This window comes from Lactuca virosa, chromosome 6, assembly GCF_052849685.1.
Source record: "Lactuca virosa cultivar CGN04683 chromosome 6, Lactuca_virosa_CGN04683_v6, whole genome shotgun sequence".
Taxonomy (NCBI): Eukaryota; Viridiplantae; Streptophyta; class Magnoliopsida; order Asterales; family Asteraceae; genus Lactuca; species Lactuca virosa.
In genome coordinates this window covers 202,360,487-202,378,109 of record NC_136431.1, presented here as the reverse complement: position 1 = coordinate 202,378,109, position 17,623 = coordinate 202,360,487, and the positions used below count along the sequence as shown (strand labels likewise).

The 17,623-nt window shown below is 35.1% G+C and overlaps 1 protein-coding gene and 1 pseudogene across 1 annotated transcript; one reads left to right on the top strand and one right to left on the bottom strand.

The window, feature by feature from the left end:
* Positions 1-2,233: 2,233 nt before the first annotated feature.
* LOC145118737 (aquaporin PIP1-3) lies at positions 2,234-5,694 on the top strand. The gene is made up of 4 exons (XM_079054418.1): positions 2,234-2,739; positions 3,886-4,184; positions 5,196-5,336; positions 5,456-5,694. Exons 1-4 carry the CDS (start codon positions 2,412-2,414, stop codon positions 5,549-5,551), a joined length of 864 nt encoding a protein of 287 aa, XP_078910544.1. The 5' UTR covers positions 2,234-2,411; the 3' UTR covers positions 5,552-5,694.
* Positions 5,695-6,230: 536 nt separating this feature from the next.
* On the bottom strand, positions 6,231-7,270 carry LOC145118736 (uncharacterized; annotated as a pseudogene).
* Positions 7,271-17,623: the final 10,353 nt, after the last annotated feature.

The window sequence follows — 17,623 nt, the reverse complement described above, 5'->3', positions numbered from 1 at the left end:
GGTGGTATAGGTTTTATAAGGCCAAGAAACCTTTCTATTTATATATTCACATTTTTCCTCAACCCCCCCCCCCCCATCTATATTGGATGAACCAGTTAATATTGTTTATCTAATTTATCAAACTACCTCACTTTAAATATTAATTTTTTCATAAATTTTAATTCTGATTTGACATATAATGTATTAAAAAAAAGAAGGTATTACGGAGGAGAACACAAATGTATAACTGTTTATCCATTTCCATAATGAATCAGGTTTTGAATTTGTGTTCAAAAATGGTAAAACCCTATTTTTCGAAAATAGATAAATCTATTTTTTTCAGCATAACCTAAATGGTTTTAATTGTTGAATTAATAATTGTGAATTTGATTATCCAAATATAAATTACAGCTCGAGATTTAGGGTGTGTTTGATAAAACTAATTGGTAGTTGTTAGGGGGTAATTGATAGCTGGAGGCTAGAAGTTGTAACTTTTATTTGTTATATGAGTGTTTAATAAAATTAGCTACAAACTTTTTGAATATATAAAATTACATAAAAGAACAAGTGTTTAAAAAAGATAAATATATAAATATATTTTAAGGACAATTATTAAAACTAATTCTAAAAGTTCAATAAATTTCTCATAAACGCTATATGAAGTATCTTTTAGTTTTAGAACTTTTTGTTTAAACTAAAAACTAAAAGCTCATACTGTCGAATGGATTTTTTTTGTTTAAATCAAATGTTTTGTCAAAATTTTTGGATCAAGTTGCCTTATATAATCATAGATAGATTGATGATATATAGAAACAATGAATAATCTAAAGTTTAGAAAACAAGAATGCAAAACAAAATAACCAAAATAACTCTTTGATTAATCGGAAAATCACTCAAAACCAATGTTTACAATATGTTCTCATAATCATAAACTCGATTATGGACATGTATATATAGCCTAACAAACCAACTTGTATTAGACTAGAAATCTTATGACCAACTTGCCATAAACTAAACTTGCCATAAATTAGATTGTTTGGTCTTCAAGTCCTCATCGACTTAGGATTCCAACAATCACCCCCGAATCTCTAAGTCCTTCTACCCCGATCAACATCATATTATCTATTTTCACCACATGGACCTCTTTAATCAAGCTTGTTCCGAGAGCACTTTTCCACCGAACAACAAGACAAGGTCACGACCACCTTTACCGTCTTCCTTCACCCGTAAAACGAACCGATTCAAACCCACCCGTTTTGACGTCTTCCCGTCCGTTTATTCCGTGCCTCCGGTTAGTCTCTCTCTACCTTAGAACAAACCTGATCAAGAAATCGTGGTTGCTTGCGATCAAAACGAAATCACACCCCCTTCAACGGAACCCGATTAATGTTGCGTCTGCCCCGCAACAAAAGACTACACTTTTCTTGAAACCGACACCATCTTCACCTCGCTTTGATACCAATTAAAGTTTAGAAAACAAGAATGCAAAACAAAATAACTCTTTGATTAATTGAAAAATAACTCAAAACCAATGTTTACAATCTGTTCTCATAATCATAAACTCGATTATAGACATGTATATATAGCTAACAAACCAACTTTTATTAGACTAGGAATCTTATGACCAAATTGCCATAAACTAAAATAGCCATAAATTAGATTGCTTGGTCTTCAAGTCCTCATCGACTTAATATTCCAACATAATCATAATTTGTATTTTAAATATATGTTAATTATCACCTAATATGAAGGACATAAAAATTGATAAGTTGGATCATATGTTTAATCACAAGTACCGATCTGTAATTTGTTTATTTGTTGAAAACATAAAGTTCATGTCTCCTAAATTACTAAATTAACCGTCATGTTACATTGATAATAATGAACACAATCAATTAAAATGTTTAAAATTCAGATTAATAATGAGAGTGTAGGGTGGATAAGAGCATGCTATAATAAAAAAAACATAGAATATTTCAAGCATAATGCTATTACCGTCAAATTTCTAGATCAATGATTAGAACTTTTTAAAATCAGACACTACTCTTCCATTTTCATATATAAAATCGTAAAAAGAACTATAAAAATGATTTAAAACACTACTCTTCCATTTTCATATATAAAATCGTAAAAAGAACTATAAAAAATGATTTAATATATTATTTTAATAAAAGTTTTTGTTATACGACATTATCCCATAAAAGAATAATACAAATGGCACTTCACAAAACTCAAACAAAAACGTTTGAATTTCATAAAACGATAAATGACAACAATTACCCTTTACCGACCCCGTCTGGTTCTTTCTAAAGCTAAAATGATGACTTCTCACCTATAAAATCCCTTAAACACCACCCTTTCTCTTCACAACCTCACTACCAGGTGTGTGTCTGTGTGAGAGAGAGAGAATAGAGAGAGAGGTTTGAGCAACAATGGAGGGGAAGGAAGAAGATGTTAAGCTCGGAGCGAACAAGTTTTCCGAGAGACAACCCATCGGAACATCAGCTCAGACTGACAAAGATTACAAGGAACCACCACCGGCGCCGCTGTTTGAGCCCGGAGAGTTGTCGTCATGGTCGTTTTACAGAGCTGGAATCGCTGAATTCATCGCGACTTTCTTGTTCTTGTACATCACTGTGTTGACTGTTATGGGTGTCGCTAAATCTCCTACCAAATGTGGGACTGTGGGTATTCAAGGTATTGCTTGGGCTTTTGGGGGTATGATCTTTGCCCTTGTCTACTGCACTGCTGGTATCTCAGGTATATATATCATCTACAAAACCCTAGCTTGTTTCAAATTCTGCTTTTGAAAAGTATCATGTGTTCTTTGTGGTTTTGTTTATGTTTGAAGTGTTGATTTAGTGATTGAGTGAACGTTTTAGATCTTCACAGTTTTGAATGTTTTTCATGATTCTTTTCACAAAACCCATGTCTGTTTTTAACAGTAAACCATCAAAAGCATGTGTTTTTGGTGTTTTCTTTATGGTTTAGGTGTTAATTTAGCATAGTTTTAGCTTTATGTTGATTGTTTAAGGACTTTTTTTGATGTTCTTGATTGTATGCTTCATATTTTCTATTTTTCATGATTTTTTTTTTCAAAACCCTTGTTTCAAAATCTGTATTATATTGTAGAACCACCAAAAACATGTGTGTTTTATTTATGTTAAAAGTTTTAATTTAGCACAATTTTATATCTTCTTGATGGGATGCTTTGGAGTTTCATATATTTTTCATGATTTTGTTTTCACAAAATACTTGTATTAAAATCTTTTTTATTTTCTATTTTGTATAACCAACAAAAGTATAATTTTTTGGGGGGTTTTTTTTTCTTGAGTGATTGGTTTATATCTTCTTGATGACCTGCTTCAGAAAATTTGAATTTTTTTCATGATTTTTAAACTTCATAACATCTTTTTAGTATTTAATCGTCTTGATCTATTTGTCTGAAGGTGATTATCTGATTATTTATGGGTTTAATAATCGGTTTGATAACAGCTTCAATGCAATCACTATCAAGTATCAACATCTAAATATCGACTTCTGATCCATCTTTTTAATGCCCGATTATCTAATTATAATTATTCAACATTCCATTATCACATTCAAATAAAAATTCAAACACCATCAAATTGTCAATAGACTCTAAACTTCAATTTTCCAAAAAACAACGTGCTTTAAGTCCAACATTTTCTTGAATTTAACACATATTTTCAAGAAAATGTTCTTTTCGATCCCTGATAAGTCCAACTTCTATTCTTTCGGTTTCAATAATCAATATCGATACATTTTATGCAAACCCACTTCAAATCAACCACGATTTTTCTTTATACGACATGGGTTCTTGTAATTACCCTAAAAAAACCCGATCTTTACTAATCAAACATATTCTTTATTGATCTGAAACAGGAGGACACATCAACCCAGCAGTGACCTTCGGTTTACTACTAGCAAGAAAGCTATCTCTAACAAGAGCATTGTTCTACATGATTATGCAATGTCTTGGAGCCATATGTGGTGCAGGTGTGGTCAAAGGTTTTCAGGGCAAAAACCAGTTCACCAGTTTGGGTGGTGGAGCCAATGTTGTAGCCCATGGCTACACCAAAGGCGATGGTCTTGGTGCTGAAATTATTGGCACTTTTGTTCTTGTTTACACCGTGTTTTCTGCTACTGATGCTAAGAGAAGTGCCAGAGACTCGCATGTTCCTGTATGTATACTCTTTTCATAACTTTTTATCATTGCTTTTGTAGTTGGTCGTTTGTCTTAAATACCCTTCAAAAAAGAGAAATCTTGTGCATATTCAAACCAATAGCACAGGCAAATAAGTAATTTCAACTTACTAAACTGATAAAATGCTGCGACTTGAATGTTTTATGGGTCTCGAAGTCTTGATTTTTTTGGTTATGAATTGGATCTTGAAAGAATTGAGCTTTTTTGTGCCCATATGAACCACCGTCATGGGCAGATTGGTAATTTCAACTTAAAAAAACGACACCAAGGATAGGAATTACTGCAATTTTGGTTCTTATGGCATCCTAATTCGGTCATGTTCTTTACAAAATGTTGATTTCTTGGTTATGGATTCGATCTTGAAAGAATTGAACAGCTTTTTATGCCGATATGAACTACTACCTTGGGCAAATAAGTAATTTTAACTTAAAACAACGTCCCAGATTTGAAATTGCTGCATTTATTGGTGAGTCGTATATGCTCTTAAAGAAATGTTGATTATCTTAGCGTTCAATTTGATTCGGAAAAAGTAATGCTATTTTTGACACTACCCAACTAGTGGTTTTAAAGATAAGGCTCATTGTTTATGCAAAAGTATGTTTAATTACTTTATGGATAATTACTAAACTGCCCTTAATGTTATTTTTTTCTTGTTGGGAGAATCTTGTAAAGTTAGGCAAGTAACTTTACGTCTCTATCTTCTTTTGTTTTGGCATGTTAGTGATGATGATGGTTTCATGTGCACTTCATTTCTCTTTATGTTTGTTAGTGCATTTGTGCTTTTTCTCTGTCATCATTTGTTCTAGATAGCTTAAAATGCAAGGTCATTTCTGTCAATTCACTATAAATATAGAAAAGCTAAAGGCAATGAGAATCCATGTGTCAAAAGACACTAGGGGACCTAACCCCTACCCCAAAATTAGACAATGGTTGGATTAGGTTTAGGTTTAAACATTAGGTTCTAAAAGGGTAAATGCGTCTTTTGCAGATTCTTGCTCCTCTCCCAATCGGGTTTGCAGTGTTCTTGGTTCACTTAGCCACCATCCCCATCACCGGAACTGGTATCAACCCTGCAAGAAGTCTTGGAGCTGCAATCATCTACAACAAGGACCATGCATGGGATGACCACGTAAGCCATTTATTTACATAATAAATTAAACACACATCAAGATTGGATTTTGAATAAAAAAATGGACTTAAGATGAATATGTTCTAAAAGGGTAATTGTGTCTTTTTGGAAATTTGCAGTGGATCTTCTGGGTTGGACCCTTTATTGGAGCTGCACTTGCTGCTGTGTATCATCAGATAGTCATCAGGGCCATTCCTTTCAAGAGCAGATCTTAATCTTAAATTTATAGGGTTTGTTGAGTTGCGTGTGTGTGTGTGTAAATTATGGTGTACTAAAAAGGATGCTATTTGTATTTAAGATTCCCATGCTTGTTTATCAACTCTCTTCTATGAAATGAACAGTTATTGGTTCGGTTTTATTGTTGATACAATCATTTGAAGGCTTCCTAGTAATAGTTTTGACTTTAACACCCTGCTTCCGAGTTCATTAAAGGAAAGAAAAGAAAAGAAAAGAAAGGAAGAACAAGGAGAGAAAAGAAAGGGAATGGAAAGGATAAAGTATTCCGTGCTCCCGAGTTCGAAAGAAAGGAAAAGAAAGTATTCATTTTAGGTGCTCCCGAGTTGAAAGGAAAAGAAAATAAAATAAAAAAAAGACAATTATACCCTTCATGTTATTGAGTAATATTTTAAGTGTTTACAACCCCACATCCCCACATCCATTCTACGCCCCCCCCCTCCCCCTCTCCCACAAAAAAAAAAAAAAGAAAAAAAAAATAACCAACTCTCCCCTCCTCCTCGTCTACTTAAAACATTAACAAAACAATTTTTTTAAAAAAGGAAAACCGCATGTTATTCAATTGTTTTCAAGATGCAAAACAAAAACCACAAACAACTTTAAAAAAAACCAAAATCATAAACCCATAAGATCAATCCAGTAACAATCACCCAAGGTTATTTAATCACGTGCATCCATCATATCTTTGACGATACCCATCCGTATCTAAAGGGGACAACCGAACAATGTCCTAGCTTTTGCTTGATTTGCTGCCAAAAAATTTAGAGCCCTCGGTAATTCATGGGGTTCCAAACCCACCAACTCCAATTCTCTATAAATTTCGTCCCCTGTATACTCCTGAGGATAAACTCTATCAAATATTATATTACCCTCCCTGATAGCACCAGCCACATTATCAACCGATTTCATTATCTTTGAGTTAAAATCTTCTTTTTCTTCTTCTTCTTCTTCTTCAAATTTCCTCTTTTTACTCTTACACTTCTTTGCACCTGAAGACTGCCCTTGTGAAAACGGAGTTAAAATAACACCCTGAATGTCATCATCAAGATCAACATATTCGTTCTCCAAATGAATTTCATTGTTAGCTAACAAGTCATCAACTTCTTTAATTGTTTCAACTTGAATTTTTTCATTTTTATTTAATCGGTCATTTCTTTCTTTCGCTGTTTCAACATGTGCACTAGATGCCCTATCCCTTGCAAATAATATCAACATATCATCGAAGTTTGCAATCTTTTTTGTCCTTAACAACGCAGCCTCAGGTTTTGACTGTTTAACAACTCAAAAATAATTAATATTGCAAACGATAACATAAAATATTAAAAAAAAATAACATAGACATAAAAGGAACACTTACATTTATTAAATTATCCCATACTTCTTCCTCCGCTTCTATTAGTTGAGTAGACGAATTCCAAGAGAACCCGCTCAATGAAATTCCCCTAAACAAATCGTACCATTGCGAAAAATGTTTTTTTTAAGGTTTTGTAGCGATTCTTCAAATGACTTTTGGTAATATCCATTTGATGCTCTGTGTTCAACTCCTCAACCATTTGAGCATATGTAGTTGGTGTGAAACTACCATTCACCCTATTGCCTATCTCTTGTTGTTTAATCATCGCTTTGATGTACGCATAATCCATTTTATCTGACCATTTAACTTGTTCATTTTCACTACCACTAGCTTCCTGTTTGCTCATGATGACTTTGCACATAGGAATAAAAATTAAAGAATCATACATTGTTAGACCACAATACGAAGCATAATACTAATGAAAAATATGAAGGGTAAATCACATAATTAATCTCAAAAACCAATCCTCAATACAATGTGAAATTGAAAACAAAATGTATCAATATGAAACTAGTTTTACATACTAATTTAATTGTTTGAATGTGCCAAATAATTTGCCCACATTTCATTTGCAATTGAATTCCTTAGTTGATCTGCCCTACTATTATCCTCATCTGTTTCTGTTGAATTACGACGATCTTGCTCTTATGGTCCGTTTAAGATCTCCTGCATCACCTCATCTTCAAGATTTATGTCGCGGTCTTCATCTAATAAAAAGTTGTGTAGAATACAACATGCCAAAAATATGGCAAATTGTGTTTCACAAGAGTAAAATGGTTCCGTTGTACTTCGAATGATAGGAAACCTTCTTTTAAGGACACCAAACGCTCGCTCAATGGCGTTACGTAAGGAAGCATGACGAAGATTAAACAACTCTTTAGAATTTTGTGGACCACGCATGGAGTACTCTTTTAAATGATATCTAACACCTCTATATGGCACCATTAGTTTATTCGTATGAGGCAAACCCCCATCTACTAAACAATATCTACCTATAAAGAGCTTAATCAATATTATTGAAAAATATTAGATATTGAAATTACATTGGTTTAATAAATTACCTGATGGAATTAGTAGTTTATCATCTCTAGTGAATGCGTTCTTTATTATTCTCGAGTCTGATGCAGTACCCTCCCAACCCGTTAACACATACGTAAACTTCAAATCAAATGTACAAGCAGCTAACACATTTATTGTCGGGTATCCCTTACGACCACGGTATCTAGGGGCATCTCTATTAGGCACATGGACACGAACATGTGTTCCATCTATTGCCCCTATACAATCCTTGAAAAAAGGATAAAATCTCCTACTTTCTTGAATTTCTCTCGGGACAACATCACCTGTAGGTTGCTGAATATAAAGACCTTCTATTGCTATAATCGATCGTAATACTCTATGGAAGCACCTACTCGTTGTTGATCTAGAGCGACGATACATCCACGAGGTAAACCGAGTTCGCAAATCATTACTTACAATATGAAAAAAATCTAGCAACATGTTCCTCAACGGACATGCGTTGCGTACGTCGTAGACCACCTACAGTTTGTAAGATTTCACACAATCTCCTAAAAGCATTTTCACTCATACGAATAAGGTCACGACATTGACCACCTTCTAAAAGATTGTGTAGCAACTATTCCCGTACAACTTGTCTTTCTAAAATAACTTTTCTAGTGGGTAACCTAACCCGCTTTTTGTTGGCCATATTACGTTGTGTAATAAAAGTCAATAACAAGCAAATCAAGTTAACGACTTGCAATTGTCGGGCTCTTAAAGCATGAGCAGGGTTGAGTACCGGAGTATCCATAAGGACTATATATGAACTAATCCCTTTTTCTGATACATGATCAAATAGTTTGAGTTAAATTTAAACAACATTGATAACATGTAATTATAAAGAGTTGATTTGTTAATTATAATTAATAAACTTTTTTCGTATGAACAGCAGATTGAAAGTTCCTTTTTCACCCTTGTGCAGGTGGAGGAGAATTTTGATTCTGATCTGCTAGACCAAAATATGTTGGCTGAAAAAATGGAAAAGCTGAAGCAAGGAAACCATGTTGAGAATGGAAAATGGAAACCAAAGAAGAGACTGTCAGGTCTATCTTTGCTTTGTATTAGTTATACTCTAGCTTTGACTTTTGTTGACTTTTGAGAAGACATTTTGTTACTACATATCAGTACTATAACCTACTCTTTGATCTTTCTACAGGTTATATATATGACAAAGGGTCTTTAAAAGTTAAAACAATCAGCTATATACACTATACAGACGTTTAGTTAGTGATTTTGTTATTGTGCTGACAAAGGGTCTTTAAAAGTTAAAACAATCAGCTGGCTCATATGTGGATTTTGATACAGTGTGGATCAAGAAAGAACATGAATAAAGGAGAAATTATATTCAATCCCCCCAAACGACTTTCCTGCTTAAACTACTTTAAATACAGAAAGACCATTTTACCCCTGTGTTGACCAGAACTAGTTTTCCCCCAGCTGTGTTGCATACATGTTTTCCCATTTATGCAACAGTTATTCTGATAAAAATAACATGTAATTATAAAGAGTTGATTTGTTAAATATAATTAATAAACTTTTTTTGTTATAAAAGTTAAATGTAATCCAGGGGCAAAACAGTCATTCTGATTTATTGAATGTAATCCAGGGGAAAAACAGTCATTCTGATAAAAATAACATGTAATTAGCTACAAAAAAACACATGCTTCATTCTTATGTTTCTGTTTAATTAACAATAATGAGTAATTGTGCAGGTTCCACAGAAAAGTTGGTAAAGGGTGAATTAATGTTGAACTCTCAACATGAAGAAGGGTATCTGTTGTGTACAAATTCTGTAACAACAACAGAGTAACAACATAGGCTAACAAAAAACAATAGGCAGAATTCGTAACAGAAGGCAGAAGGCGTAACACAAATTCAGTTTGTAACAAACATAAGGCAGAAGCCGATCAATCAGGTAGAATAGAAGACAGAAGAATAACAAAAAAAAAAGAACAGAATAAGAAGAAATTGCGTACCTGTGTTTGTAACAGAGAAGAAGACGATCAAAAAGGTAGAATAGAAGATAGGGAACGTATCCTTTTATTATTAGGCTAAAGGGTATTTTCGTCATAATCCAACCTTTTATCTTCCAGGCGTTTTCTTTCTCTCCAATTCCGCCCATTTTGGGAGGAAAGTTTGGAACGATACAAATCCTCTCAAATCTGTTCTCTTCTTCTCTTCTCTTCAAAAAAAAAACTAGGGAGCACCCAAACTTCTTTGTTTTCCTTCCAAATCCTCTCACTTCCGTTCTCTTCTTTCGTTAAGTGATACTCAGGAGCAGGGTGTAAAGATCTCATATAGCCGAGAAATATTTTCTTTTGAATTAAGATTATAAAACTTATTGTTTTAAGTTTTAACTCCTTAAATGATCTCATATGGCTTAAAAAACATTTCATCATGACAAAGTGTTTGTGTTTTGCATATTAACCCATTTCTGATCTAACATGCAAATTTGGCTAAATTGAGACACCGAAATCAAGTTTGGAAAAAGTTTCAAAACTAGAAATTTTCAAATTTGTTTTTTCCAATCCGGTTTCAATACGATATGTTACGGGTTATACATGTTCGAATATTTTAGCCCCAAAATCAGATTCAATTTGATCCGGTTTCACCCAAAACTGGTTGCCTACTTTCGAAAAAACCCAAGCTAGTTTCAAACCATTCGGTATCGATTTTAATCTGATTATGTGCAACTCTACCCACTACTAATTGTTGGGGAGAGCAAAGTTAGGAGTCTTTGTTGTAAATGTTTATCCTTTCCTTAAGTATAGGTCGTATCCTAGATAGTTGTTATCTCTTTGCTTGTATAAATACATGTATCTATGAATCATATTGAATATAAGAAAAACGAAAGTATATTCCTCCATATCAGATTCTTAATTTCTAAATGGTATCAGAGCATACCACAATTTTCTGAAGAACGTAAAAACTCATCTTTCAATGGGTGACTCAGGCTCCTCAAATCCTTCACCGGTCATTGTTCGGAACGCGCAAGATGCACCATTTCCCACCAGAGTCATTCTCGATGACACAAACTACCCCTTGTGGTTTCAACTAATGGAGATGTGAATCAGAGCAAGGAACAAGTCCGGATTTATCAAAGACACAACCCCGAAACCCACAAGTAATGAAAAACAAATCGAAACTTGGTTGATTGACAATAACAAGGTTAAAATCTGGCTTATTGACTCGATGAGTCCAACCCTAATTCCCCGTTTCATTCGTCTCCAAACGACGACTGAAATATGAGAGGCTGTTGCGAAAACCTTCTGTGGCGGAACAAATGAAACTTGAATCTTTGAGTTAAACCAAAGGTCATTTACCACTCGACAGAATCGACGGTCACTTCCATCATACTACAACGAATTAGTGAGCATATTCCAAGAGATTGACATCTGTTTGACAACACAGGAAGATACTGTAGAGCAAAAATTTGCTTTGAATAAAACGATTTCTCGCTTCCGTGTTCATATTTTCTTGGCAGACTTTGATGCTGAGTTTAATCAAGCTAGAAGTGAAATTCTGAGAAAATATCCACCTTTGGATCTGGAATCATGCTATGAATACATTTGAAAATATCAAACCCAATGATAGACGATGGAGGAACAGAAACATGAGTCGGATAGTATGGTTCATATGGTCTCTTGAAGATGGCCCCAGAAAGGAAAGAACTCAATCGGGAAAGGAAGTACTTACACTTGTACTCATTGCGGGGAAGAAGGGCACTCGAAACTTCGGTGTTACGAGATCATTGGATACCTAGAATGGTGGGATTTCACAAAGAAACCAAGGAAGAAAATTAGTCAAGCAACAGTGGTTACTTCCTCAGAACCTCAAGAAGCAACCACTCTAATGGCAGCTCACACTACCGCCAAATCTGGTAAGTAACAACATAACCATACTCAAAATAACAATTGGATTATCGATACAGGTGCAACTGACCATATGGCGAACAGTTCCGAAAACCTAACAACATCATACCTCCCAAAACAGTCCATTATTCAAGCCGCTAATGGAAAATTAGAACACATAATAGGCGAAGGCTTTGTAAAAGTGTCAAGCTCCATGGATCTTGATTCCGTCCTTGTAGTTCCTTCACTATCATCAAACTTACTTTCAGTTAGTCAAATTACTAAAGCCTTGAATAGTTATGTAATCTTTTGGCCAAATGACTGTGTGTTTCAAGATATGGTGACATACCAGATTCTTGGCTATGGTACTAGGCAGGGTGGGTTGTACTATCTCGAAGAAAATCATCGGAGTCAAGCATATCACACAGGAGTAAAGCAAGTGAATAAGTCTATGGCAATGTTATGGCATCGCTGTCTCGGACATTTATCTTTCAGTTATCTTAGGAAACTTAAACCAAATTTGGTTTTGAATTCAATAGGTAGTGATTTCAAGTGTGACATGTGAATTGGCAAAAAACAAGAAAATTTCATATGTTCCTAGTAATTTTAAAACTACTGTCCCATTCATGAAAATTCATTCTAACGTATGGAGCCCCACTCCAATCCCCACTCCTAATGGTGCTAGATATTTTGTAACCTTTGTAGATGAATGTACTAGAATGATTAGGGTATCCATCCTTAAAAAGAAAGGAGAGGTTGGCTTTGCATTCAAAGAACTACTCCACCTTATCAAAATAGAATATAGGAAGGAGATCCAACTATTACAATCGGATAATGGTGGTGAGTACATCAACCACGAAATGACACAACTCTGTCTAGAAAACTCAATACGACACCAAACTTCTTGTGCTAGAACACCCCAACAAAACGTGTTGGCTGAAAGAAGAAATCGATAAATACTTGAGATTATCAGGGCCTACCTATTCGGTATGAATGTTCCTCGAAATTCTGGGGTGAAGTGGTTCGATCAGCTGCATACTTCATAAATAGAACCCCGTCTCGTGTAATAGGGTTCAAAACTCCACTACAAAAACTACAAGAATTTGTAGAAAAACTAGTTAACTATGACCTAGAGCCAATGATTTTCAGATGCACCACCTATGTTCACCAAAACATAGGAAAACTTGAACCACGAGCAACCCAATGTTTCTTTATGGGTACGCAGAAAAAAAAGAAGGGATATAGATTCTACGATCCTATTGAAGGTAAGGTATATGTAACCCGAGATGTAGAGTTTCATGACACTATGCAATATTTTAGCAATGAGTTTCCGCTTCAGGAGGAGAAACAAGGAGAAGCGAACACACATCAAAAACCAATGGAGCTTGTTGAGGATCTGAATGAATTTAACCTCGGTAACAGGGTAAACGAAGGTAGTAAAAGTGAAACGAACAACTATACACCGATTGAAGACAAATTTGAAACATTGGAGGATGATTACAATGAAGACAATACAACCCTCAATGAAGATAATACAACCCCCGCTGGAATAGATACCGCCGAAATAAATGCTGTCACCATCGAAAATGTGGAAACAAAGGGTATGCCTGACATAACTAATATTCCAGAAAATATGTTTGGTCCTATTTTTCAGGAAAGAGAAGATATATCTGATTAAAGATATCTGATAAGGAACAAATGTGGAGTTCCAAAGAAAAAATACCAACCGGACTTAAAGGCAAAACTAAAGTATCCAATCAGCAATTACGTGTCACACCATCACCCATCAAGCTCACATGCACTAGTGATTGAAAATTTATCCACCATTTCTATACCCAACGATGTACAAGAGCCCATGAAAGACGAAAAGTGGAAGAAAGGTATAAATGAAGAAATGGAGGCGTTACAAAAAAAAAAAAATCAGACATGGGATCTAGTAAACTTTCCTCATGGGAAGAAGACGATAGGATGCAGGTGGATATACACAGTTAAACTTGATTCAAAAGGGAACATAGATTGATTCAAAGCAAGGCTGGCGGCGAAGGGATACACACAAAAATACAGGATCGATTATGGGGATACATTTGCACTCGTGGCTAAGATCAATACTATTCGCATCTTAATATCCATTGCAGCAAACGAAGACTGGCCTCTTAGGAAATATGATGTAAAGAATGTGTTTTTAAACGGGTATCTGGATGAAGAAGTGTATATGGATCCACTGCTAGACATTAAATGTAGAGGAAAGGTGTGTAAATTAGAAAAATGCATTATACGGGTTAAAGCAGTCCCCTCGTGCTTGGTTCGGTCGATTCTCAACCTTCATGAAAAAACAGAGTATAAACAAAGTATGCAGATCACACATTGTTTGTGAAAAACAACAATGACAACGTGACAACACTTATCGTGTATGTTGAAGATATAGTGGTCACTGGAAATAACCCGCACGAGATGAAAAAGCTTCAAGGAATGCTTCCTACTGAATTTAAATTGAAGGATTTTGGTTACCTGAAGTACTTCTTAAGTATAGATGTATCTAGATCTAAAAATGGAGTTACCATGTGTCAACGCAAGTATGTCCTGGATCTGTTAACCGAAACAAGTATGCTTGATTGCAAACCGGTTGACACTTATATCGAAACTAACCACCGATTATAAGTACTCCAAGATCAAGTACCCATAAATAAAGAAAGATATCAGAAGTTGGTTAGAAAACTCATATACTTGTCTGTGACATCCCCATTTTCACGGCCAGAAAAGACCGATTTTTGTTTATGCTTTATAAAAATCAGAGTACCTCTTTTAATAAAAATGTTGCGGAATTTGTTCCCAGTAAAACATGATAAATACGTTATCAAAGCATTTCCGAAGAAAAGTATTTTTATTCATTTTAAAATATTTGGGATGTCATCGTCAATACAGAAACATAAGCATAAACAGAACTTACATTCATTATCACTAGTGATTTATATCTCCTTAATCTCTCAGTGTAATGTGACTTCATATCAACACCTGTGATATAAATAAACTGAGTGGGTCAGGTTGGGAAACCTGGTGAGTACATAGGGTTTTCAACCCACAATAAATAAGTTTATTAACTTTATCAAACCAAACAACCCCGATTACCCGTTCCCGTTATCCTCACTTTACGTCCCTAAAACATCTAACACAAGGGACCTAGTCTAAGGGACTTTCATCGGGGTGACAACACATGCTTCGGGGGTTCCTCAGCAATTCATGTCAAATAAGGCAACCATGTGGGGGATGGAGTACTGCTGGTGAGCACACAGTTCAAATAAACACCTACAGGTTGCGAGCCTGCTAGCGTTCCACTGGACTGTCTAGAATAGTCTGTGGTCGTCATCTATACTCCGCTAGATGAATGGATCATCAATAACATCTATATCGAGGCCTCTCATTATTTTATTTGGTCACACAGCAACTATTACATCTACCCATGTTTTACCCAACACGTTTTGTAGATATAAAATACATATACAATTTAAATCATTTAAAACGTGTATAAAAGTATTTCACCCAGCATAGACAGCAAGTATTCAGACAATATGCACACATAGCACGTAATTTATATTAAATACTTCATATATATGTGTAAGATGAAAGGGACCATACACTCACTTGAAAAGGTGGTGATTCCGAAGTCAGACAACGCTTCGCTTCTTAAAAATAATTTCCTTCGACGAAACCTAGTATTATTACTACTAGAGTTTAGTCTATTATTCGCTGAGACTAATTAATAGTCTAGCTATTATTACTATTATATAAGCGTTAAAAAAATACTTATATAACCCATAATAATAGCCCAAGTACTTATTATAAGTTCCTAATAACGTTACTATAATTAAATAAAAGCTATATTAAAAATAGCGTAGGCGTAGCTCACTTACAACGAGTTTTATAGAAAATCGGGCTTTGCTTGGAGCAGCGTTCCCGAGCCGAAAAGCTCTTCTTCTCGGAGTCGTCGAGCACTCCGGGGCTTCCGCCTCATGCTAGGGAGGTTCCCTAGGCTTTTCGGGTGGTTTCGGGGCTAGAGAGAGGTTCTAGAGAGAGTGTGAAGAGAAGAAAGAATGGGAAAGGTGTGAAGAAAATGAGGGTGGGAGAGGTTCTATTTATAGGGTGAAAAATGGCAGAACTTGGTGCCACATGTCACCATCTAGTGGCAAGACTTGGGGAGAAAGCAATGACCAAGATCGTGCCACATCACCCATTTTCGCACAACACACTTCCGACTTCTAAAATCCGTAACTTTCACATACGACCTCCGTTTTTGACGTTCTTTATATCCACGCGTAGGTAAAAATAAGATCTACAACTTTCATTTTGACTCCATCGGCTAATTCTCGACCGATCTTAAATTTAACAGTACGAGGAGATTATACTGTTAAATGTCAGCGTAAAATTCATAACTTCTACATACGGACTCTGTTTTTGTCTGTCTTTTTACCGTTGAGTTCCTATTAATGATATCTTCAATTCTCATTTAGGTCGCGTAGGGTAAAAACCGCTCGATCTAAAATTCGAGTTTCGGGTTGTGCACTGCTAAGCCAAATCTTAGAAAATTCATAACTTCCTCATACGAAGTCAGATTTGGGCGTTCGTTTTTTTTATGTTCTCGGTTTAACGTATACTACAACTTTTGTTTAGATTTCTAAGGCTAAAAAGTCATCCATCGTAAATTCACTATTTACGTCTCCCGGTGTCGTGCCGGTTTTGCCGTAAAACTTCGACGGACCATAACTTCTTCGTTATAACTAGGATTTCAACGTTCTTTATATGTACGGAACCCTTGAGACGTATTCTACAACTTGGTTAAGATTATTTTTTCTAAATAATCTTTTGTCAAAAAGTCGTTTTCGACCCCTATTATCTCTAAATTGACTAGCCCGGATCTACGGGCGTTACATTGTCTCACACTAGACCGTATATTGCCTATGCTGTGAGTGTTGTTAGTCATTTCATGCATGCACCAAGAAAAGATCATATGAATGTCGTATATAGAATTCTAAAATACCTTAAGTCCACTCCTGGAAAGGGTTTATTTTTTGGAAAGAATCAAGACCATCATGTTATTGGATACACTGATGCATATTGGGCTGGGGATCGAATGGATGGAAAGTCCACTTCGAGATATTTTACATTTGTTGGAGGTAATCTTGTTACATGGAGAAGTAAGAAGCAAAAGGTTGTCTCAAGGTCAAATGTAGAGGCTGGGTTCCGTGGAATGGTTCATGGAGTATGTGAACTACTTTGGATAAAATGAATTCTACGCGATTTGGGAGTAGCTCTAAAGCCCCTATGTAATTATAATAATGATTCTGTTGTGAAGATTGCTAATAATCCTGTTCAGCATGACAGGACTAAACATATTGAAATTGTTCAACATTTCATTAAGGATCACATGGAGAGCAGGTCTATATAACTTCCTCATGTTAGCTCAGAAGATCAACTTATGTATATATTAACGAAGGCAGTGTGTGGGAGAGTTTTTTAGTGCTCTCTTAGCAAGCTGGGAATGATAGATATATATTTTCCACCTTGAGGGGAAGTGTTCGCGAGAGCAAAGCTACGAGTCTTTGTTGTAAATGTTTATCCTTTCCTTAAGTATAAGATGTATCCTAGATAGTTGTTGTTATCTCTTTACTTGTATAAATACATATATCTGTGAATCATATTGAATATAAGAAAAACGAAAGTATATTCCTCCATATCAGATTCTTAATTTCTACACTAATTTCTGATTTCTATTTTTCTTTCTTTAAATACATTTT